The sequence below is a fragment of the Varanus komodoensis genome, unplaced genomic scaffold (assembly GCF_004798865.1).
Source record: "Varanus komodoensis strain SLA01 unplaced genomic scaffold, ASM479886v1 scaffold20_1, whole genome shotgun sequence".
Lineage (NCBI taxonomy): Eukaryota > Metazoa > Chordata > Lepidosauria > Squamata > Varanidae > Varanus > Varanus komodoensis.
Window position 1 is genome coordinate 9,301,441 of NW_025335587.1, and position 25,974 is coordinate 9,327,414.

Below are 25,974 nucleotides of genomic sequence, written 5' to 3' on the forward strand. Positions count from 1 at the left end.
AGATTGGTGTGATGGTTGGCTCTGAGTGAGGCATCTTGTCATGTTTCTTGTGCCGGCACTCAGATTTATCGGGTTTGTCCTTCTTAGGACATTTGGGCTTTGAAAAATCCTTGGACCTGACATAAACATTCTCCTTATGTTTGCATGGAAGAGAATTAGAGGAGTGCTTTCCATCTTTGCTGACAGGATCCCCTTCAGATGGACAAGCAGGGACAGATTTCGGTGGTCCCGAAGCCACAAAAGTGTTGGCCTCAGCTGAGACCTGCTTCATGGCAACCAGTGCTTGGTCCCATAACATTTTTCACAGCCTGTTCTCATGATTTTGGTGAGCCTGCCTGGTAAACAACTGGCAGTGGCTGCATTTATTGGTCCTGTGCCCTTCTCCGAGGCAGAGAAGATACAGATCATGAGGGTCAGTGGGAGATATCTTGGCTCCACAATGAGAGCACTTATGGAAGGCTGCCCCCCGTGCCATTGAGGAAGAAAAGGAGGAAATAGCAAATGGAGAAAGTTTGTGGAAGAGAAGGACAATGGGAGGGGGGTTATTATTATTATTATTTTTTGGAGCGATTAATGGGAAGTGGAGAATAAGAAAGTAAGGATAGGGGTTCGGTAAGGGGCGAACTGGGATAAAAGACTGTAAGTTGTAAATTGGAAAGGAACAAATAGAAGATTGATAAGCGTATGATCTAGAAATGCAAGCAGAGAGCAAAAAGGCCCGAGGCATGGCGAATGGCAGTCACAAGCAGACTGGCGAAAGGGCAGGCATTGCGTCCATTTATACTATGCAGCGGGGGAGGGCACAGAGTTCGTGCCAAAAACTGTTAAAACTATTAAATCTTCCCAGCAACAGGCACTACGCAGACGCAGCACCCATAATATGTGATGCATGGAGACCACACTGAAGAACTAATAAAAATAATAACTGAGCATCTTTGAGGATCTTTTGGCTTCACTGGAATCGCTGACATATTAAAAATAGAGCCAAGGTAAAAATGATCAAAAGGGAGCAAGATGGGCCAGAAAAAAATTATCACCTGCACAAAATATTTTATGGCTGCTGGTATGATAACCACACAAATAAATCACACAACCAGCTCTACCTCTCTTTTACATCTAGTCCAGGTGAAGCAGTGGCTGTCCTTAACCAGTGCCCGGGCTGGATGAGGGTCAATAAATCAAAGCTAAATCCAGATAAGATGGAGGTCCTGTTGGTGAGAAGGTCAGCTTTCCAGGTGAGTGGTATCAGCCCTGGATGGGGTTGCACTCCCCCTAAAGGACAGGGTGTGCAGTTTGGGTGTGCTCCTCAATTCAGAGCTGTCTCTGGAATCTCAGGTGGCAGCAGCAGTGAGGAGCACTTTTCTTTCCCTTTAGCTGATTTACCAACTGCGCCTTTAGCCATGCCTAACTATGGTGACCTGTGCACAGGCAACTTCCTGACTGGATTGTTGTAATGTGCTCTATGTGGTACTGCCCTTGAAAACAGTCTGGATACTTCAGTTGGTCCAGACTAGAGCTGCCAGGATATTAACAGGGACCAGCAGGTATTTGCATATAATGTCGGTCCTTTACTGCTTACACTGGCTGCCAATTGAAGTCCAGGTCCAATTTAAGGTGCTGGTGATGACCTATAAAGCCCTAAACAGCTTGGATCCTAGATACCTGAAGGAGAGCCTCCTTCCCTATATGCCCTCCCAGCCCTTGAGCTCTGAGGTGGAGGTCCTTCTCCGGGAGCTCTCTTTGAAGGAGATTAGGAGGGTGGTTACCTGGAGGAAGGCCTTCTCTGAGGTGGCGCCCTGATTATGGAATATGCTTCCCAGAGAGGCTCACCTGGCACCAATGCTTCTTTCTTTTTGGCATCAGGCGAAAATCTTTTTATTGTCCTGTTATTTTAATGCCTAATTGGTTTTAATGTGTTTTATACTGCATGCTGTGCTATTTTTAATTTCTATTTTACTTGTTTGTTGTAAATTGTCCCAAGACACTAGTATAAAAGCTTTAAATAAATAAATAAATAAATAAATAAATAATGTTTAAGAAGGAAAAAATGCAAAAGCCCCCACACATTTCAGCTAAAATATCTCCAAACAATGTGTCTTTATGACACACATATATTGGGAAATTTTTACTTAGTATCCAATGGTTTCTATCAAGTAGACCCATTAAACTGAATGGGATTTAAGTTAGTTGTAACTATTTTTAGCCCCATTCATTTCACTGGACGTAGTCTATATAGGACTAACATACAATATTAGCTATTGTTTTCAAACGAAGGGCAAAATATCTTGGTGCATATTGGCCACCACTGGTAGAAAATTAAACACACTCAAATTGTGTTGAAATTGATAGGAGTAATGCTTAATAGTGTGGACTGCTTTAGCCACAGTGATTTCCATGGGAATTGAGTATATCTCCCATTGTCTAGAATGCACCTGTCCTGTAGGCAAAAAGGACTGTAGGCTGAAATCTTACACTTTTGGATGTCAACGTGGAGAGCAGCCCTAAACTTTCTGAAGCAACCAGAATTAGGTGGAGTCTGCTTCACACAAGGGGAGTACTGAAATTATGGTCTGCCCCCCTGAGTCAAGGCAGAGCTTGAATATGTTTGGTCTTGGCCAGTTCTCTGGGTATGAAAGTCTAAAAGTCAGGGAACTGAGAGCTTGCTCAGCATGAAGGGCCACATTAGAAATATACCAGTTACTTTCAAACAGCTAAGCAATCTGAAGAAAAATCAACTGTCGTTCTACTTTCCATCCAAGCTCAGGCACTTATCACAGCTCTTGAAAGAGGCAGGTTGCTTACCTGTAACTGTCATTCTTCGAATGGCAATCCGTTATGGGTGCTGCGCCTGCACAATGCCTGTTGCCGGGAACACTTAATAGCTTTAATGGTTTTTGGCAGGAACTTCGTGCCCTCCCCCACATAATATAAATGGGCAGAGGGCCCGCCCTTTCCCCAGTTAGCTGAAGACCGTCTCTTCACCCACAAGTGGAGAAAGTCGGTATTGAATCTGACTCATAGCAGTAAAGGGCAGGAAATGTGTCCCTATATACATTAATCATAACTACATATGTAAGTATATATATACATATACATACATACATAAACACAAAAGTATAGTAAACTCAGTCACCGACATCGAGTGGGGCCAGTGGGAAGGTTGTGTGTATGCACAGATGGTCACTCGGAGAACGACAGTTACAGATAAGCAACCTGCCTTTCTTCATCATGGCCTCCATGCATCACACATTATGGGTGATTAGTAAGTATACCACAACCGGAGGCGGGACAGTGTTGTCAGTGGAGAACTGTGGAGAAGACGGCGCAGCAAAAGGAGCAGTCCTGTCTGGCCTTGACGTCCAAGCAGGAGTGCTTCGTGAAAGTGCATGGAGTAAACCATGTGGTCACTTTGCAGATATTTTGCAAGGGGATGCCAGCAGAGAGGGCAGAAGAAGTGCGACAGCCCTTCTGGAGTGTCCCTTTGGAGTAATGGGTAAGTCCAGTTTTGAAAAGCGATAAGCCAGTTCAATCATCTCAACAATCCATTTCGAGAGTCTCTGAGTGCTGAAAAGAGCTCCCTTGTTGTGTTCTGAGTATATGACCAAAAACCTTTTGGTTTTCCTTAACAACCCAGTTTGGGATCAATAAAAGGCTAGGCATCACCGAACGTCCAGGCTATGCAAGGAGCACTAGATGGGTGTCGATGGAGTAGGGAAATAGGCTGGTAGCACAATGTCTTGATTGACGTGAAAGGGAGTGGAGACCTTAGGCAGGAAGCTTGGATTGGTGCGCAGAATCACTTTCTCCTTGTGAAAGTTAAGGTATGGAGGGACGACATGAAGGGCAAAGAGTTCACTGGCTCTTCAGGCCAAATTAATAGTTACTAAAAAGGCTATTTTCCAAGAGAGGAGGTGTAGATCAGTTGTGGCTAGCAGTTCAAATGGAGGCTTAGTGAGAACCTGCAGGACGACGGAGAGGCTCCATGTCAGCACTACTGAATGGGTCGGCGGTTGAAGGTTTTGCAGACCTCGTAGGAATCAACAGACAAGGTAATGTGAGAATACAGAGAAGCTTCCAATGCATCCTCGATGATGTGAGATAGCTACAATATACACCTTAATGGAGGTAGGTTTAAGTCCCCCATGGGGTAATGAAAGTAGAAATTGTAAAATGTTCTCAGTAGTAGTGGATTGAGGCAGAAAATTATTTGTAGCAGCAAAGGAGGTGAAGCGCTTCCATTTGCCATTGTAGAAATGCTGTGTGGTTGGTCATAGCACAGATTGAAGAATAAACTATGTCAGGATGGAAGTTTGTCGGGACCAAAGGAGGCGTCAGTACTGATGTCGATACCGAAGGCAGTACTGGATCAGAAAGTTGTAATGCTGTAGATACGTTTTCAGGAAGAGTAGGAGTCGATGCCAAAGTCATTGTATATATCAAATCCGAAGAAAGTGTTGGTATCAATGCAGAAGAGTCGATGAATAAGCCAGGCGGTGAGATTCAGGGAGTGTAGGTCAGGATGTTGTATGGCGCAGCGTTCCTGAGTGAAAAGATGAGGGACTCGAGGAAGGCGAAGAAATCTGTTGTCCTCCAAAGCTTGAGGTGAGTGGGGAACCATGACTGATGGTGCCACCAGGGAGTTATGAGAATCCCGCGAGTGTCGTCTTGTCTGATTTTGGCTATTGTCCTTGGTATTAACGGTATCGGTGGGAATGTGGAGAAAAATTTGTTCTCCAACAAGACCATAAGTGCGTCTCCGATCAAGTTCAGACTGATGCCTGCCCAGGAACAGCATGTCCTGCAAACAAGTTGTTGTGAGTCACAAACAAATCTATCACTGGTGTTCCCCAAAGCTGAAACAGGTGTAGGCAGACTTGTTGATCTAGCTGCCACTAGTGTGTTGTCAACATGTGTCTGCTGAGAGTCGGCTTCCTTGCTGTCAGTTCCTGCTTCCCTGTCAGTTCCTGCGGCTACAGGAGTAATCCTGTCAGCAATGCACCAATTCCACAGATGAGCCAACAGTACCGACCTTGTACCGCCCTGTTTGTTTACGTAGAACACGGTGACAAAGTTGTCCGATGCTATTTGTACAGTGTGATCCTGAAGGATAGTCTGGAAGGAGTGTAGGGCTTTGAAGACCGCCAGCAATTCCAGATAGTTGATATGCCTGGTGGTCTCGTGTCCGTGCCAGGTGCCCTGGGTCCAAAAGGATGCACAATGGGCACCCCACCCAGTCAGGGAGGTGTCGGTACACAGAGTCAAAGTTGGATGAGGTGGATGGAATGGGACTCCGCAGGAAAAGTTGGTATCGTTCGTCCACCCAGACAAAGTATGAAGAACTGAGAAGGGAGGTTGCAGTAATCGGTTTGGTCGATTGCACTGTGGGTGGAAATTGTGATTGAGCCAGAGCTGTAAAGGTCTCATCCATAGCCTGGCATTCGGTACTACTGAAACTCTAGACGCCATATGTCCAAGCAGTTGTTGTATCGATCGTGCAGAAACAGTCCACTGGGAAGTGATTCGTTGGATGGCTGAAAGCAGTCTTTGTTGTCAGTCCCAAGGAAGGAAAGCTTGAATGCGTAAAGAGTCAAGGCATGCTCTGATGAAATTTGATGACCTGAGAAGCAATGAGGCATGATTTTTCAGTATTATTGCAAAGTCCAAAGCGGTCAAGGAGGGAGCAGGTACTGTTGATGGAGGCTAAAAGGTCATCCCTGGAAGAGGAGATTATAAGCCAGTCATGAAGGTATGGGTAACTATGAATACCCTGAAGCTGAAGATGGGAGCACACAGGAGCCATACACTTGGTGAAGACTCTTGGAGCAGTAGCGAGACCAAAGGGGAATACAGTATATTTAAAGATGTCGATACCGACAGTGAACCAGAGGAGGTGTCTGTGAGCAGGATGGATGCTTATGTGAAAATAGGCATCTTTCAAGTCCAGGGATACAAACCAGTTCTCTTTCCTGAGCAACAAAAGAATATTGTGAAGTGTGGTCATCCAATTTTTTTTTTGTTTTAATATATTTGTTGACGCCACATAAGTCCAAAATCAGGCATAGTCCGCCATCTCATTTTTGGTATCGTAAAGTACCTGGAGTAGAAACTGTGCAGTCCTTTGGAGTTGCAGAGTTTGCAAATTGCTCCCTTACGAAGTAGCTGGGTAACTTCTTCATGAAGAACCAGAGAAGCCGTTGTGTACTGGAATGGGCCAGAAGGCAGCACAGTCTCAAACTCGATTTTGTATCTGTGCTCTATGATGATGAAAATCCACCTATCAGATGTGATGGACTCCCAAATGGGGAGTTGGCTTTGTAGCTGATTCCCAAAAGGAAGAAGGGAAAGTAGATAAGAGGATTGAGAAGAGGTTTGCGCGTCCCGTAAACACTGATGCTTGTCTGTCTCCAGTCGGTGGTGAGGCTGTTGGTACCGAAGCACATTCTGCCTCTGGTACCTTTGCTGTCCCTGCCCATATTGCTGGCATCCTGCATATGGCTTATGGTAGGGCTGGTACTGATATTGGGTCCGAGGCCATGGTCACTTATGTTGTTGGTAGGAAGGTGTCCCCATGCGATGGGTGGTCAAATGAGCCTTGTGGATGTTCTCCAGCTTATTATAAGTTTTGGAGTTGAAGAGGCCTGAGCCATCAAAGGGCATATTCTCCACACAATGTTTGATTTCTTCGGGAAGGTTCCTAGAATGTAGCCAAGAATGGTGACGGTACCAACGAAAGCCCTGAAATTGCAATCAACATGATGTCTCGCTGTGTTTAGCTGTTGAATAGATAGCTGCATTGCCTCCTGGGTGAACATACGGGCCAGCTCCCTGTGCTGGTTGGGGAGGTGTGAGGTGAGGGACTCAATCTTTTGCATCAGAAAATACTGATAACAAGCCATAGTGGCCTTGTAATTAGATATATGGAGACCCATAGAAGAGAAATTACAATGATACATCATGTTGATCTTTCTGCCTTCTTTATCCGTGAGTGTTGAATGCTCCTTGTTTTGGCGGCCCTGGGAGGACTCAATCATGATGGAATTTGGTTTCACGTGCTTGAGCAGAAACAGAATATCCTGCTCCCAAACCTTATACATGGTCTCCAGTCGCTGAGATATAGGATGTGCCTGGTAAGTGAGCTGCCAATTGTCCAACATCACCTGCCTGAGTGTAGTGGTGAAGAGCAGAGTGACAGAGGAGGAGTCCTCTTTCCACATGATGTCATAGGTGTTGTCCTGGTTCGCATCAATACGGTGTTGGACATCTATCTTCAGGGACTTTGTCATCCTGGAGAGCAGCTCTGCAAAGTTGCTGTGAGAGTCTTCCAGAGCACCTAGACACTGAGTTGAGATCACAGCATCGGGAGATATGGAGGCTTGATGTAAGTCCTCCAAGTCAAAGTCGGAATAGTACAATGGGCTGAATGAAGACCCAACAGGAGATGGTGGTGGACAGGAGAGAGCTGCAGCAGAGGTGGAGGGAGCATCCCTCAATGCCAAATGAGGGGTGAAATGGTGGGGACACATTGGTGGTCAAGGATAATAGCCATATGGCAGGTAGTAACCCCACGGACAGGGACGCTCAAGGTCCAATACTCCATATGGCAAGGGGACCCAGTATTTAGAAGGTTGTGCTGGGACCTGTTGAGGTAAGAGGGAGGAGGGGTGTTCGGGCGCCCCTGGAGATCCTTCCGGAGATGCCAGCATGGGAGTTTGCGATTGAGCAGATGGTTGTCCTGGGTGCAACTGAGGTGGAGATTCTTGGATCTCCACCATCTGGCAAGAATCCTCTTGCCAAGGGATTGGAGTGCTCCATGCTAGAAGGTGGCAAAATAACAATCCACGGTGGTGACCCTGGCGGAGTCACTTGCATGACAGATTGGCAGATGGAGGGTTCAGCCGGAGTCGGGATTAAAGCTGAGACAGGAACTGACACTGATGCAGGAGCCAGCTCCAAACAGGACACCTTAGGATGCTTCTTGTACCTATGCTCCGATTTATCAGGCTTGTCCTTCTTAGGACATTTCGATGCAGAGGACTTGCCGGACCTGATGTCCTTCCTCTTCTCCTTCTGCTTATGATGAGGAGAATGAGAGGAGCACTTTCCATTCTTGGTAGCCATGAATGATGGGTGAGGAGGAGTGGCTTTCGATGGGCCCAAAGCAGCTGCAGAACTAGTCTTAGCCAATACCTGCTTCATTGTGACCAATGCTTGGTCCAAAAACATTTTTCACAGCCTATTCTCATGGTTCTTGCGAACCTGCCTGGTGAAAAATTGGCAGTGGCTGCACTTGTTGGTTCTGTGTACTTCTCCCAGGCAAAGATGACACAGCTCACAAGGGTCAGTGGGGGACATTTTGGGTCCACACTGACGACACTTGTGGAAATCCGCCCGCTGTGCCATCGAGGAGAAGAGAGGAAACAGCAAAACAAAGACGTATAGGTTAGAAGAACGACAATAGAAGGGTTTTTTGAAAAAAGGGGGGGAAGGGCGGAAGGGGAGAAGGGAGGGGAACAATGAGAAACAATAGGGGGGCTTGGATAGGTCGTAACTTGGATCGGGAGTTAAAGGGGTAAACTTAAGTAAAGACTGAGAATTTTTTTTAAGAGTATAGGTTTAAAGAAAAAACAAGAGCAAAGGAAAAGGCTCAAGGCATGGCGAACGGTGGTCACAAGCAGACTGGGGAAATGGCAGGAACTCCACCGATTTATACTATCGGGGGGGGGGGGGGGATGCAGCGTTCCCACCAAAAACCATTAAAGCTATTAAATCTTCCCAGCAACAGGCATTGCGCAGATGCAGCACCCATACTCTGTGTGATGCGTGGAGGCCACAATGAAGAACTTACTTTTCAGTTTTAGGAGCTAGTCCACCCGGCACACAGCTCAGGAGGCAAGGGACTGTACAACTGCCAAACTGAACATGAAGATGAAGTACAGTTGATATAATTCTCTGGAAGACCCCTCCCCCCAGTCCATGTGACTACAGACAAGGCTGGGGTGGAGCTGAATCAGAGCTGTAATCAGCCAGAAAAGATCTAAGCAGGGGTGCAAAACCTTTTCAGTTCTGAGGGCTCAACTGGATGCCTGCTGGCATGCCAGGAGCCACTGACTTGCACAGACAGGCATACATGTGCACCTATACCTATAGACATGCACTCAGTCATATATACACTCATTTACATTCCACTTCCCCACATACACTATGACCCATCTCCTGGACAGAACTTTTCCTTGCTAGTGCTGACAAGGAAAATACTGAGTGGGATCTCCATGTCTCTGCGGGCCACAGTGAAAGGAACCAAAAGCTACATATGGCCTGCAGGTTGTGCACCACAATATAAAGGTGCTCTCATAAAGGTTAAGTTCAGTCAGATTAGGAACACCCAAAAAATGCAGGTGCTTTTCAACAACCAGAAAAGTTAAAAGGACAACTAAACACTATTTGGGCTTACCTTTGCATGTAATCATCTTGCTTTCGTGTATGTGGAAGATGATAAACTGCAATTAAGCTCATGCCGTACCTATTCTTTAACATTCTTATTTTAAAGCTGTTATTTTCTAATTTGAAAAAATGATTAAGCCCTTCTTACAGTTTCTACCTTTCTTAATGGATGAAAGTTGCAGATGGAAAATCTGCTTTCGTTGGATTTCTGTCTGTTATGAAGCTACTAAAGGCCCTGCCATTAAAAACAAAACAAAACCTCATGACTGTAACCCTTTAAAGTTTTGATTATCAAGGTCATGAAAATTCTAAGGGAGGAATCCAACAATCTGATTTAAAGTCCAGAAAAAGTTTAGGCTTTCAGCAGGTAAAATAGGTCAATAAAACCTAATGTAAATGTCTATATTATAACTGATAAATCCCAGTGGTCTTTTTTCCCCTAGAGTTATTCAGATCCTTCAGCATTTCTTTTATGTCATTACAGAAAACGTGTATGCAAAGGTAGAAGGGCTTAATATTGGTCTGAGTCACACAATCAAATTCTTAAATCAATAAGCTGAGATAAACACAAGCTGAAATCACTTGCATTTAAGCTGGTTTGCTCCACCCTTCACAATTTCTTGTTAATTCAGACCAGGAAAAGCAGGTTGCTTACCTGTAACTGATGTTCTTCGAGTGGCCATCTGTGCAGTCACACATATGGGTGCTGCGCCTGTGCAGTGCCTTTGGCTGGAAGATTGCAAGCTAATGGTTTTTGGCGGGAAAAACTCTGCTCCCCCTCCCCCATAGCCTATAAAGAGCGGAGCATCCACCATTTTGTTCAGTCTTTGACGACCGAACGTACGCCCCCATGTGGAAAAAATTTGCAAGTATGAGATAGGAAAAAAGATTGGTAACATGAAAAAAGGGAAAACTTTTGGTACCGACGATATGTCCACTCACCGACACCGAGCGGGGCCGGTGGGTGGGTTGTCGTGGCCTCTGTGCATCACACGTATGGGTAGATTAACAAGCTTACCATAAAAGGAGGAGGGGAGGTGTCCTCAATGAAGAACAGACGAAAGAACAGCTCTGCCAAAGGAGCAATCTTGCCGAGCCCAAACATCTAGACGATAATGTCTGGCGAAAGTGCAAGGGTTCGCCCAAGTTGCAGCTCGGCATACATCATCAAGCGAGACCCCGGATGCAAAGGCAGAAGAGGTTGCAACGGCCCTAGTGGAATGGCCTTGAGGGACTGAAGGCAGATCGAGCTTAACTAGTTGATAAGATAAGAATATAGTGTGGACTATCCATTTGGAAAGTCTCTGTGGCGTGACTGGATTGCCCTGATCTCTAGTGTAATACTGAATGAACAGTTTATTTTATTTTATTTTATTTTATTTTTATTTTTTTTATTAAAACATTTTTATGCCGCCCCATTCGCCGAAGCCTCGGGGCGGCTTACAACAAAAAATTTAAAATAACATTTTAAAATATATACAATAAAATACAAATATACACTATAAAACAAGCCGCCCTGGCCAAATAAAATTCAATAATATTAACATTTAAAATACTGCTTAAATAAAAAGGTCTTCGCCTGGCGCCGAAAAACAAATAACGACGGCGCCAGGCGGACCTCTCTGGGGAGCGCATTCCATAACTTAGGCGCCACCGCTGAGAAAGCCCTCCTCCGAGTAACCACCCTCCTAACTTCTTCCATGGAGGGCTCCCGGAGAAGGGCCTCTCCCGCCGATCTCAGGGGGCGGCTGGGCATATAAGGATGTAAGCGCTCCTTCAGGTAACCAGGACCCAAGCCGTTTAGGGCTTTATAGGTCATAACCAACACCTTGAATTGGGCCCGGACTTCAATGGGAAGCCAGTGAAGCTGACGGAGAACTGGAGTCATGTGAACATAACGTCCAGTCCCCGTCAGCAGCCTGGCAGCTCTATTTTGGACCAATTGAAGTATCCGGACCGTCTTCAAGGGTAGCCCCACGTAGAGCGCGTTGCAGAAGTCCAAACGGGAAGTCACCAACGCATGTGTCACTGTCGCAAGGCAGTCATTCTCCAGATAGGGGCGCAGCTGATGAATTAGCCGAAGCTGGAGGAAAGCACTCCTCGCCACTGCTGTTACCTGAGCTTCCAGTGAAAGCTCTGGGTCGAGGAGCACTCCCAAGCTTTTTTAACGTCGAATAGACTCAGTCCTCTATCTGTAAAAGGCTAAGCAACACCGAACATCAAGTGAATGCAAAGATCTCTCTAGTGGAGTCGACGGTGACGGAAAAAAAGGCAGGTAGCACAATGTCTTGCCCCGTATGAAAAGGCATAGACACTTTAGGCAGAAAAGACGGGTCAAGGCGTAAAACGATCTTCTCCCTGTGAAAGTTCAAATAAGGAGGGTCTATGCGGAGAGTGCAAAGTTCACTGGCCCTTCGGGCTGAAGTGACAGCCATGAGAAACCAGGCGCAGATCCACTGTCGCCAATGATTCAAACGGAGCTTTCGTAAGGGCTTGTAGAACGACAGAAAGACTCCAGGTAGGCATCACTGGTTTGATTGATGGGTTAAGATTATATAGTCCCTTTAGAAATCTCTTGAGAATAGGTTGAGAAAAGAGAGGTGATCCGTTGACTAAGCCACGGTAGTAGGCTATTGCTGCCATATATACTTTAATAGATGACGGCTTTAGTCCAGAATGGTGCAGTTCCAATAGGAACTGAAGGATTTGATGTATAGATGACATGAATGGCAAGAACGAACGAGACTCGGCAAAAGTGGGAAAACATTTCCATTTAGCCGCATATGATTTCCTTGTGGATGGCTTTAAGGCAGAATTGATGATATGTTGGATATCAGGGTGCAAAGCTGTCAAATTCGACGGGTCGTGTCTTGAATCCGATGGTACAGAATGAACAAAGAAAGGAGAAGAAGAGGAAGCGCCCAAGTAATTGGATTCGACGACCAAATTCGAATCGGTTGAAGTTGTTGTCGGCACTGAGGGAACAATGGTAGTCATCGGATTCATCACGCTGTTAGATTCAATGAGAGCAAGTCCGGGTGGCGAAGCATACTGTCCTTTTGGGTTATAAGATATGGAAGCGATGGTAGATGAAGATATTCCCCTAAGAGATGTCGAGTAGTGTTGCAAACCAAGCTTGACGTGGCCACCAAGGGGCAACTAGTATCCCCGATGCCTGGTCATGCACTATTTTTGCTATGACCCGCATTACAAGAGGGATCGGGGGGAAGGCATAGAAGGTCATGTTGTTCCACGGGATCATGAAAGCGTCCCCTAAGGATGCATGTCCAATTCCCACTCTCGAGCAGTAAGCATTGCACACCCTGTTCTGTTGAGTGGTGAATAAGTCCACGTTGGGAAACCCCCAGCGCTGGAAAAGATGGTAGCGTGTGCAAGGATTTAGCTCCCATTCGTGAGAGGTGAACATGTGCCTGCTGAGAAGATCTGCCTGCACATTGTCCACACCAGCGAGATGAACAGCCATCAGCGTGATGTCTCTCGGAATGCACCAGTCCCAAATTTTCATGGAAAGTCTGGCCAGAGTCGGTGACTTCATTCCCCCCTGCTTGTTCAGATAGAAGACGGTAGCTACATTGTCCAAAGTTATCTGAAAGACCCGATGTTGAAGAATGTCCTCGAAAGAACGCAGGGCTTTGAATACTGCCAATAACTCCAGGAAGTTGATATGATTCGTGGATTTGTTGCTGACGGTGCTGGGGTTGTTGTCTTGGCTGGTAAGACTGCCTGTAGGATGGGCTATTCCATGGCCTGTGAGTCTGTGTCCACAGGGTGCCTGGCTGTGGACAACTGCTGCACCACGACCTGCATAGCCTCCTTGATTAGGACCTTAGCCAGGTCACCCTGGTGGTCCGGGAGGGTCGAGGCGATGCTGTGGAGGCGCTGCATAATGAAGTAGTGGTACCTCGCCAATGTCGCCTCGTAATTAGAGATCCGCAGCCCCAGGCCTGAAGCAGCATAGACTCGCCTAGCCAGGGGGTCGAACTTTCGGTCCTCCTTGTCCCGTGGTGCTGTGTGCCCTCTTGCCTCTCTGCCCTGGGAGGATTCCACAACCACTGAGTTTGGCTTAGGGTGGCGGAGGAGGAAGGGAATGTCCTCCTCCCGAACCCGGTACATCGATTCGTACCTCCTGGACGTAGGTTGAGGGTGAGAGGGCAAGTCCCAGGGCTGCGTCATCGCTTGCCGTAAGGTGGTGATCAGCAGCAGGACGATAGATGTCGACTGTTCCCTGCGACGACGTCGTAGAACTTGTCCGTTGTCGGTCCCAGACGCTGGACGGTGTCGATATCGAGGGACTGGACAAGTCTGGACATAAGCTCTGCGAAGGAGACGTGGGATTCATCTGGTGACGCAGGACCCTGGGATGTCATGGCGACCTCTGGGGAGGTTGAGTCGACCTCCGAATTGTTGGAATCGGCACCGTAGTAAGGTGGGGCCGATGACGAAGACTCCACCAGGGAAAAAGAGCGGCTGCTTCCATCCCGGGGGGATTGTGGGGATGCCCATCTTGGGTCCAATGGACGTGGCCGGTCGTGGGATGGTGGAGAGGACCGCCCCCTAGGAGCAGGGTAGTATCCTACGGAGAGCGGTTCACGCCAGGTATGGTAGTAGGGGCGACGCCATCCCTCTGAAAGTTGCTCTATGGAGCAGCTCCTCCGGCTCCCTGGTGGGGACATCCCAACATCTGCCTCCATAGTAGCCGCGGGCATGGGTGTAGGCCACCGAGCCCTAGGGGGAGAGTCCTGAATTTCCCCATCAGATATTGAGCCCCTTTGCAGAGTTGGAATGGGCGCAGATGGGAGGTCAGCCACGTGGCGTGGGGACCCTTGAGAGGTAACCCGCATAGCCTCCTGAAGAACAGAGTCGGTACCGTAAGCGCCGCCGGTACCGAGGGGGCCGTCGAATCCGAATCCCGGGGGCGGTCCGAGTCCTTCAGTTTCTTGGGAGGCTAAGAGACTTTCTCCTTTCTGGCCTTCTTATGGCCTGCCAACTTCTCGGGTTTGGCATGCTTCCGCTTCTCATGCTTCTTTTTGGGGGAAAGCAGAGGGAGCCACTGAAGGAGACGCACCTCCGTCCGAAGGCCGTGAAGGTGGGGCCACAGAAGCGGAGCCAGGCTTTGGAGCAGAGAGCAGCGGATCAGACTGCATAAGAGCCCGATCCCAAAGCAGTCTCTGAAGGCGGTTTTCGCGATTCTTCCTGGCCTGCTTGGAGAAGGCCAGGCAATGAGCGCATTTATCGGTCCTATGCCCCTCACCCAAACAGAGGAGGCATAGGTCATGCGGGTCATTTGGTGACATTTTTGACCCGCACTCCGCGCATTTGCGGAAAGCCGCTCGCTGCGCCATCGCAGAAAAAGAAGAAGAGAGAGAGAGAGTGCAGAGGATAAGTGTGTGTGTGTGTGTGTGTGCGCGCGCGCGCGTGTATAATAGATAGATCGAAAAAAGAGAGAATGTTAAGCGAAAACTGCAAGAACTATACGGAGTAGGATAGTGAACTAACGGGAATAAGGAGAAAAAACCGGGAGAATAGAACTGGAACAATCAAGAAGAAAAAGCTAACGGTCAGAGCGAAAGTCGAAAGCGGCACGAGGCACAGTGAATGGCGGTCGCAAAGACTGAACAATATGGCAGACGCTCCGCTCTTTATAGGCCACGGAGGGAGGGGGAGCGGAGCTTCCCGGCAAAAACCATTAACTGGCAATCTTTTGGCCAAAGGCACTGCACAGGAACAGCACCCATATGTGTGATGTACAGAGGCCATGACAAAGAATTCAATCTTAGCCAGTTGATAGGATAAAGTGATAGTATGGACTATCCACTTGGAAAGTCTCTGCGGAGTGACTGGATCACCTTGATCTCTGGTGGAATATTTAATGAATAGTCTATTTGAGCGTCAAATAGATTCAGTCCTCGATCTGTAGAAGGCTAAGCAGCGCCGAACGTCAGGTGAGTGCAATGATCTTTCTAACGGAGTCGACAGTGATGGAAAAAAGGCAGGTAAGATAATATCCTGTCCCATATGAAAAGATGTAGCCACCTTAGGAAGAAAAGATGGATCGAGGTGCAAAACAACCTCTTCTCTGTGAAAATTCAGGTAAGGAGGGTCTATGCGGAGAGCACAGAGCTCACTGGCCCTTCGGGCTGAAGTGTCTGCAACAAGAAACGCTGTCTTCCATGAAACCAGACGCAAATCGACTGTTGCCAATGGTTCAAAAGGAGCTCTCGTAAGCACTTGCAGAACAACAGAGAGACTCCATGTAGGCATTACTGGTCTGATTGATGGATTAAGATTCTGAAGTCCCTTAGGAAACTTCTTAACAGTAGGTTGAGAGAAGATGGTTGATCTGTCAACCAAGCCACGATGGTAGGCTATTGCTGCCGTATACACTTTAACTGAAGACGGTTTCAATCCGGAATGGTGCAGTTCTAATAGGAACTGAAGGATTTGATGTATCAATAATGTAAATGGAGAGAACTAACGAGACTCGGCAAAGGTAGAAAATCGTCTCCATTTAGCCACATAGGACTTCCGTGTGGACGGCTTCAAAGCAGAATCAAGGATGTGTTGGATATCAGGATGAAAGGCTGTCGGATTTGAGGGGTCAATCCTTGAATCCGATGGTACAGAAGGAAGAAATGAAAAGGAAATGCCGAACCCACTGGATTCGACGGCAGGATTCGATTCACTTGAAGTTGTTGTCGATACCGGTGGCGCAATGGTAGCTATCAGAGTCGCCGCGGTTAAGTTCAATGACAGTAAATTTGGGTGGCGAAGTGACCGCCCTGTTGGTACGGAAGCAGTGGTAGATGGAGGCATTCCCCGCGAGAGATGTCGAGCAGTGTCGCAAACCAAGCTTGGCGTGGCCACCAAGGGGCAATTAGTATCCCCGAGGCTCGATCGTATACTATCTTTGCTATGACTCTCATCATAAGAGGGATTGGAAGGAAGGCGTAAAAGATCAGGTTGTTCCAGGGGATCATGAAAGCATCCCCTAGGGATCCGTCCCTGATTCCCGCTCTTGAACAGTAAGCATTGCACACCCTGTTCTGTTGGGTGGCAAATAAGTCCACATCGGGGAACTCCCAGCGATGAAAGAGATGGTCACGTGTCCGAGGATCTAGCTCCCATTCGTGAGAGATGAACATGTGCCATCTGCTTGCACATTGTCCGTACCAGCTAGATGGACTGCCATCAGCGTAATGTCTCTCGGAATGCACCAGTCCCAAATTTTCATTGAAAGTCTGGCCAAAGTCGGGGACTTTGTTCCCCCCTGTTTGTTCAGATAGAAAATGGTGGCTATGTTGTCTGAAGTTATCTGAATGACCCGATGTTGGAGAATGTCCTCAAAAGAGTGTAGGGCCTTGAATACTGCCAGCAGCTCCAGGAAGTTGATATGATTCGTGGATTCTCGACGATTCCATGTGCCTTGGGTGAAGAGGCCGGAGCATATCGCTCCCCATCCCAGAAGAGATGCATCGGTACCAAGGGTTATTGAAGGACATCGTGGCCTGAAGGGAACCCCAACAGTCAGATTGGCTGGTACCAACCACCAGAGCAGAGAATGGAGCACCGAGGATGGAATTCGAACCAATTTCGACAGTGGGTCTCTCTGTGGGTGGAACATCTTGTTGAAGAGGAGTTGTAACGGACGGAGTCGAAGTCTGGCGTGTAGCACCACAGCAACTGAGGAGGCCATATGTCCCAGGATCCTCTGGATGGACTTTGCCAGGACCGTCCCGTCTTGTTGCATTCGATGGATGTGGTGAGCAAGAATCTGTTGTCTGTCCCGAGGAAGGAAGGCTTTCCCTAACGTTGAATCCAGGTGGGCTCCAATGAAGGTAAGCGTCTGCGTCGGAAGAAGAGAAGATTTCTCAGTATTAATGCGTAGGCCCAGATCATCCAACAAGGCACAGGTTGTACGGATGGATGCGAGGAGTCCTTCCCTAGATTGGGACACTAGCAGCTAATCATCAAGATACAGGTAAATTTGTATGCCTTGGAGGTATAGGAAGGCGCAGACAGGGGCCATACATTTGGTGAACACTCTCGGAGCAGTGGCCAGTCCAAAAGGTAAAACTGTAAATTCGTAGAAATGGGGTACAACAGCAAAATGAAGGAAACGCCTATAACTCGGGTGGATTGAAATGTGGAAATAGGCGTCCTTAAAGTCTAATAAGGCGAACCAATCCTCTTTCCTTAGCAGTGGCAAAATATTTTGAAGGGTGGTCATTCGAAACTTTTTTGTCACAATGAATCGATTCAGATTACGTAAGTCCAAAATCGGATGTAGACCACCATCCCGCTTCGGGACCGTAAAGTATCTGGAATAGAATCCGTAGAGTCCGTCAGGTGGGGTTACTTGACGAATCGCTCCTTTACGAAGAAGCTGTTGTATTTCATCGAGTAGTACCGGCGAGCATGATGGAAACTGGATCGGACTCGAAGGAGGAACGTTGTCGAATTCTATCCGAGAGCCGTGCTGAATGATGAACAGTACCCACCGATCAGATGTAATGGACTCCCAAATGGGGAGTCGGCTTCGCAGCCGATCCCCAGATGAGAGAGGGGTGGGTATGGAAAGGAGCAGAGGAAAGGTTCACCAGTCCCGTCAACGCTGTCTCCTATCATCGAAATGGCGGCGGCCCTGCTGATAGCGTTGCTGGGGCTGTGGACGGCAGTACTGCTGTTGCTGTCGGTGCTGGGGCTGTTGTCTAGGCTGGTAGGACTGCCTATAAGATGGACGAGTCCATGACCACTCACACCTGGTCTGGGTCTGTATCTCCATCCTGCGTGCCGTCATGCGGAATTCATGTAGCTTCTTCAACTTGTGGTCGGTGCACGAGTGGAAAAGCTCGGACCCGTCGAAGGGCATTTCCTCTATCCAACGTTTAGTCTCCTCTGGGAAGTTACAATTTCTTAGTCAGGCATGTCTCCAGAGTGAAACGGCAATGACCAAGGCCCTCGAGTCCATGTCCACATGGTGCCTGGCTGAGCACAACTGCTGGACAGCAACCCGCATCGCCTCCTCGATGAGGACCTTGGCCAGGTCACCCTGGTGGTCCGGGAGGGTCGAGGTGACGTTGTGGAGGCGTTGCATTATGAAGTATTGATACCTCGCCAACGTCGCCTCGTAATTGGAGATACGCAGCCCCACGCCTGAGGCAGCGTAGACTCCCCTGGCCAGGGAGTCGATCTTTTGGCCCTCCTTATCCCTTGGTGCAGTGTGACCTCTCTGCCCTGGGAGGACTCCACAACCACCGAGTTCGGCTTGGGGTGGCGGAGGAGGAAGGGGATATCCTCCTCCCAAACCCGGTACATGGATTCGTACCTCCGAGGTGTGGGTTGAGGGTGAGAGGGTAAGTCCCAGGGCTGTGACATTGCTTGCCGTAAGGTGGTGATCAGCGGCAGCATGAACAATGTGGACCTGTTCCCCGCGGACGACAACGTAGGACTTGTCCGTAGTCGGTCCTGGATGCTGGACAGCATCGATGTCGAGGGACTGGACAAGCCAGGACATCAGATCCGCGAAGGAGACATGTGATTCATTCGGTGACGCAGGGCCCTGGGAGGTCACAGCAACGTCAGGGGAGACTGAATCAACCTCCGAATCGTCGGAGTCAGCACCGTAATATGGGAGAGCCGATGAGGAGGACTCCGCCGGGGAGAAGGAGCAGCTACTTCCATCCCGAGGAGGTATCGGGGATGCACGCCTCGGGCCCGAAGACTGCGTTCGGTTGCGGGACGGTGGTGAAGACCAACCCCTAGGAGCGGGACAGTACCCGATGGAGAGCGGATCGCCCCAGATGTGATAGTATGAGCGACGCCATCCCTCCGAGCGCTGCTCCATGGAGCGAGTCCTCCGGCTCCTAGGTGGGGACATCTCTACATCCGCCTCCAGAGTGGCTGTGGGCATAGGTGTGGGCGACCTAGCCCTAGGGGGTAGCCCTGAATTTCCCCATCAGAAGTTGAACCACTTTGCAGAGTTGGAAGCAGTCCAGTAGGAAGGTCAGCCACACGGTGAGGGGACCCTTGAGGGGTAACCCTCATAGCCTCCTGAAGTACCGGGTCGGGTGGCGTCGGTACGGTAAGTGCCGCCAGTACCGAGGGGGCCATTGAATCCAAGTCCTGGTGTCGAGGACGCTCCGGATCCTTCGATTTTTTTGAAGGTTTAGGAGCCTTCTCCTTCCTGGCCTTTTTATGGCTTGCCGATTTGTCAGGTTCAGCGTGCTTGCGCTTCTCGTGCTTCTTCTTGGGAGAAGCAGGTGGAACCACCATAGCAGACGCGCCTTCGTCCGAAGGGCATGCGGGTGGAGCCACTGAAGCGGAGCCAGGCTTCGGAGCAGCAATGAGCGGGTCAGACTGCATGAGAGCCCGATTCCATAGGAGCCTCCGGAGGTGATTCTCACGATTCTTCCTGGCTTGCTTAGAGAAGGCCAGGTAGTGAGAGCATTTATCAGTCCTATGCCCCTCCCGCAAGCAGAGGAGGCATAGGTCATGCGGGTCGGTCAGAGACATTTTTGAACCACACTCCATGCATCTGCGGAAAGCCGCTCACTGTGCCATCGCAAGAAAGAGAAAAAAGGGAGATAGTACAGAGGGTAAGTATATATTTTTGGGGTTTTTTTTTAAGATAGAGGATTGAAAGAAAGGTAGAACAATAGAGAAAGCTACAAGAACTATAGGAACAAGAACTAGAAGAAATACCAGGGCTATAACAACTGAAAGAACAATCGAGAAGAAGAACAGGCTAGATGAGCAACGGTCAGAGCAAGAGCAAAAGCGGCACGAGGCACAGCGAATGGTGGTCACAAAGACTGAACAAAATGGCGGACGCTCCGCTCTTTATAGGCTATGAGGGAGGGGGAGCGGAGTTTTTCCCACCAAAAACCGTTAGTTTGCAATCTTTCGGCCAAAGGCACTGCGCAGGTGCAGCACCCATATGTGTGATGCACAGAGGCCACGACGAAGAACTATGGCTACTGGCTTCCAAACATGCTGAGATATGGAAACCAAACTTTACACCCTAACTTCATGTTCTGACTTGTTTGGAAGCCATCAGCCCTAGTTTTCCCATTAAGACATAATGAAAAGCTACAGTTAATTCAACAGTTTTTTTGTTTCTTTTTACAATTCAGGCATCCTGGCTTAGTAAGCCAATACCTTAATCATCTGAATGTGACCACTACAATTTTAAAGTAAGTGTAAAATTCTAGGACTATACAAGTCAAGGTGGGGTTGGTGGAGTGTACCTAGCACAGGATTTTTCATAGGCTGCTTCTATTATAGACTGAGGGCTAATATCATGGTTTACAGCCTGACACATATTAAATTCAGGTGTATTAGGACCCTATCACAGAACCAAATCATTGAACTATGCCATTCATTCTTCAGGATTTGACATCTAAATTTCACTCTTTCTCAAAACTTCATGTAACAGGTGAATTTTTATAATTTAGAAATACCACAGTTTTATATTATAATAGGAGTGAACATCTTTCTAACGGGAACTAGTTTTTGCATTCAATTTCTTTGAGCATTAGAACTTAAATCGACCCCTGTGTTGGGGGTGAAAACATGATGGGAAGAGATGGTATTTTCTGTCAATATTGATGAGAAATGGAATATAAAAATAACAAACTAGTGATGGTAAAAAGTGGCTCATTCACCAAAGAACCTCATTAGTGTCATACAAAGGCATTCATGCACTATCTAAATTGTCTACAATGACCACAACAGTTTTACTGATATTTCTTTGGTTAATTAATTCAAGTCAATAGCAGACAGCAACAGAAATACCCACAGCTAGCACATGTGGGCAAAGCATTGGCAGAAGTCATAAATCTATTAGTGTTCTTTACTAACTAAAACATTACCTACCTCCCAGCCTGTACTCTGTGTAATAAAAAGTAAAAAAAAATCACAGAAACAAAATCAGAACTCTTCTTAAAGGCCAAAATATGACCATCAACAATAAGGCACCATTCACTTGAAATGGACTGAAGGATTTTTAGCTGCCATACATTTAAGTTAGCCTTTTCATTTCATTTAGCCCAGAAGAAATATTACAGTATGGATAAAACTCTCCTTTCCATTATTAAGCATTAAATTCAAATGTGAATTCTCCGAGCATTTGTGATTATTCAGGCACATTCATCATTCCATTATTACAACATGTTCACCATTGGCTAAAATTCAACTAATTAATTCAGTAGTTTAGTCCTAGTGAAGGAATTCAGATTTTGTGCTGAGGTGTGCAACAAAATTTGGTGTTCAAGGAATGAAAGTTAACATTAATTTTGTGTTATTACTGTTTATGTCTGTAAAACAGATGCAAATTATTTTTCATATGTGTTTGAGCTCTAGTTAAAAGTTAACTCATTTTACTGCAAGTTGTCAAAGCAATATTTACCATGTGATAGATGTACTTTAACTATATCTGTAATATGTGTACATTTAGGAAAAGGATTCACCTCAACCCAGCAGCTCTACAGAGGCCCTACACTGATTTGGTGTTTCCGATCCTTAGAATTCCATTCAAGGTTTTGTAGTGGGCTCCAAGTTGGCACCAATGAAGCATCAACTGCTTTGCTTCAAATTCCAAGTTCAAACGCTTGTAAAAAAGGAAGCTTTGTCAACAGTATTAATGTCAACCATAATTAAAGATAGAGCTGACCTAAGCAGGAAATGCTGGTTTGCAAAGGGAGGATGGAAAAGTGCTGTGGGGTACAGTGAGTGTCACATGCCCATAGAAACTTCACAGGGAATACTGGAAAGCCATTGTGGGAAGGCCATTAAGGGTGGTGAACTGGGACACAAGAGCTCTGAATGAACATGAAGTTTATAGGGATTTTAGGATAGAATACATAAACAAGGCTGTATTCCCTAAAAGAAGAAAAAAGGTGAGATATAAATGTAAAGTGTTTAAAACCCAAGCAGCACATGAGCCAAGGTTGCTTCTAACTTTTTTTTTTTTTTTTAAGGAAAATGATCTGTATGGTGCATACTCGCATGTAAAAGCAGCGAGAGAACCCCTGTTTATACTCTGGAGCCAAGGACAAATTTAATGCTTTGTAAATTGCAAAAATCCCGTCTGTTCATGATCTGATATTTAAAGAGCTCATATTTTTATTTCCAGTCCAATATATTCCCAGCCTACCAGTGGCTTTACCCCATGCACCAAGGAAAAGTTCTGTTCTCTCTGCACAAAAGCAGGATGATCCACTGCCACACAACTGGCACAATGCAGACCACCATTTGCGAAAGCAGAAAGCACCTGCAGCATCAAAAAGCAGATTCCTGCCAATTAAGTTGTTTATGGTTGTGATTTTTTTAAATGGCCCTTCAGTTGTTCTGGCTTACAACCGTAGCCAATGTTGAGGGATCAGGGAAGTTGTAAGCCAAAACAGCATCTGAAGAGCCACAAGTTAGGTACTACTGCTTTAAGGGAATGCAAACAAGAAATAGAAAATAAAATTCCCAGAGTGTCCATTCAGTGATCCAATAGTAAAAATACAAGGCTTAAAACACCTTAATTACAATGAAGTCTGTCATATATTTTGAAGTTGGCCTTCAGTTTGGGTAACAATGGATTCATAGCCCACAGAGATAACCACATTACAAGGGAGTCACCTAACCTAGATTGAGGGCTCTAGAAAAACAAGGAGTGATCTAATTGTAATCTCAGCCATCTAGAGATTCTGTTTGGATATAAAGATGGGATAGTAATGGTTTAAATATATAAATAATTAAATCTATACTTGACTGGTTTTAGAGATTCCACACTTTGTAATGCAGCCTATGGGTTCCCCTATATTAGCATGCTTTGGTGACATGAAAAACAATTAATAGTCTTTCCTGTATGTTGTATAGAGGAAGGGGAAGTTTCCCTAATATATCTTTACAATTTTCTCACTGTAGATCTTGCAAAGGATTCTAAGTCATTACCTGGTGAACTATTTTGCTGAATGCCTCCTGGAGTTTACCATGAATTGTGGCCAGTTTCTTGGCATCTCTGTTAGCTTCATGAATTGGAATAAGAATTTTGTAAACCTCGTTTACTGCTTCATACATGCCAGCCTACAAAACAGTATACATCAGATGGATCCATACCTTCTTTAAATAAACAACAAGAATACTCAGTACAACATGGGATTAAAATGCTTCAGTGATTACAGTTCTTTTTGGGATACCTTTGTTACTAAAGAGAAATAAATAACACATGATAAAAGTCAGATATATTAAAAATAACATGTAAGAGAGTTGGATGTGAAACTTGTGTGAATGTATATTTTGTCTCTGTATTCTGAGTGCTGATGGTATGTGCCAGCCTGTACATGTGAAATGTTTACTATATATTGCCCCAGGCAGCAGCTGTGCTAAGATGCCAACACGGCACGTTTGCTTCAGCTCATGCAACACAACCCTTTTACAGATTATGCCAACTGCATGGAGTGCCTATACATGCAAATATTTTTCAAGAACTTCACAGTATCTGATGTCTCATTAATTAACTCGTAACTTGTGAAGATTATGGGATGGCAGCCCCACACACCTATACACATTTTTGTATCTCACAATACTTGTAGTACTGTAGTGCAAATTCCAAAGAACAAAATGTACATATATCTCAACCTGTCTGAAGAACAGGTGTGTATGGAAAAATGTCTTTCCCCTTCAAAATGCTGACAGAAAGGGATCAGGCAATTCATACGGCCATATTTTTGCCTCTCTCCTTTCTCTACCTTTCCAGGTTCATCAAAGAATGAAATCCCTTTGCTTGCTTTGTTTCACCACTCAGACTCAGAGTGTCAGTTTACACAATGAAAACAGCCCAGCATGGGTTTTTTAAGCCACTACAATATGTGCTGGCTGGCACTTTGCATACTCAATACTGAATGAAAGACTGTTGTCTTAGCTAAACCCAGCTACTGTGGATTACACAAAGGCTAAACAATCCTACAACAGACCACTGTTTGAGCATATAATGCAAGTTTGCAAGTTGAATTCAATGGCTAGAATGACCCAGGTTATCTGAATCTTGGACAACATGCTGTTTAAAAATGTGCTATTCCCCTCCATCTCCTCTGGAGTACCAATCACATAGTCTCCTGCCCATCCTCCCTAATCAACTTCTGCCTTAGTGTGGCCTAAGAATAAGCAGGTGGCTCCTGGTGGACATAGCAGCAGGGGCTAATATATATCCAAAATGGAACCACACATTTACAGCCCTTCAAGCTGGTTCCCAGTCCAATGAAGGACTTTTTCCTCATAGTTCATAGTAAAGCCAGTCTCAGGAATTCAAAGAATTGTAATGCTGATTTAAAAGGCTCCATAGCAAATACTAGATTCACGTATTATTGTTGGATCATCACATTACAGCATGTTGGATAAACACAGAAATCATCAATGCTCTCAGGAGCACAAGTATGTGTGGTCTGATCTACAAACACCTACATTTGGTGGTCCTTCAACAGGTATGTGTCCATTTCACTCACTGCAGGGGAAACAATGTATGTCATACCTCTGAATTGTGAGCCCACTGTTTTCTAACATGTAGAGACTATATAAAATCATAATGGATTGCTTAACCAAATACATGCATTAAACTCTTCTACCATGGAGAAAGAGGCTGCGGCTTGCTCCAGCAATCCAACCAGACCTGCTTCCGTAAAATACTTTCCAGAGCATATCCCTTCTTCATCTGGTGACACAACATCATCAGAAACTGCAGATTCTTCTAAAACATTTGAGGAGATGTTCTGCAGCAGTGGGAGAGAAAGGATTATTTTCAGCAGCAGTAAGGTCCACTTCCTAAGCACAGACCAAACAACTAAAACTTCTCTCTAAAATCTGTGCTTATGCTATATTCTCTGTTACAGGGCATGAAACCAAAGCAGCTAACATTTTGCTAAGGCTCTAATCTGATGGATCGTGTCAAACTGCAATTACATTTTAAAACAATCGGATCATTTGCAGAGCTAAGCAAAGGATATGTTTTTATAGAATGGGGCACCAGTAAAAATGTAAAAACGTCTGTTAAGGGGGTCCCACCACAGAATACCTAGAATGAGAACATTTTATTCTGCAGAATTGCCATAGGACCAAGCTGCAGTGCAGTTGGTGTCGCTGAGGCTTTTTCTTTACTTCAGTGTCAATACTTCTTCCTGTTTCCCTCTGAAATTCCACACACACTTCTGAGAGTATTTTTTAAAATCTCTATTGATCCTGCAAGGGGTGGAATTTTATACTCTGGTCCTTAAATTAATACTCTCTCTTCACCATGCAACAATATTTGGGTTCTGTTAACATACTGCACCCACTCAAGTCTTGTCAATCCAGACTTCATACAACTTGCCATATCCCCTGTCAAGAGTGATTCTATGATTTTTTGGGGGGCTTCAGACTTTCACCACACCCTTGTATCAGCCATTCTGGCACTAGGACCAAGAGCTTTCCCGATGACATGGCAACAAGGGCAGTGCAGCCAATCCACATTAATTTTCTCTGCACTCTTTG

The 25,974-nt window shown here is 46.2% G+C and overlaps 1 protein-coding gene across 5 annotated transcripts in view; it reads right to left on the reverse strand.

Moving 5' to 3' along the window:
• Positions 1-25,974, reverse strand: part of DOCK7 (dedicator of cytokinesis 7) — a 175,265-nt gene that overhangs the window by 29,062 nt on the left and 120,229 nt on the right. For 3 of the 5 annotated variants that reach the window (XM_044430507.1, XM_044430504.1, XM_044430503.1), the window contains 3 exons: positions 25,074-25,217; positions 23,404-23,535; positions 21,337-21,351 (listed from right to left, as the gene is read on the reverse strand). In XM_044430507.1, the coding sequence (XP_044286442.1) occupies positions 21,337-21,351; positions 23,404-23,535; positions 25,074-25,217 (291 nt within the window). The remainder of the gene's footprint in view (positions 1-21,336; positions 21,352-23,403; positions 23,536-25,073; positions 25,218-25,974) is intronic. The other 2 variants (XM_044430508.1, XM_044430506.1) reach the window with 1 other exon arrangement.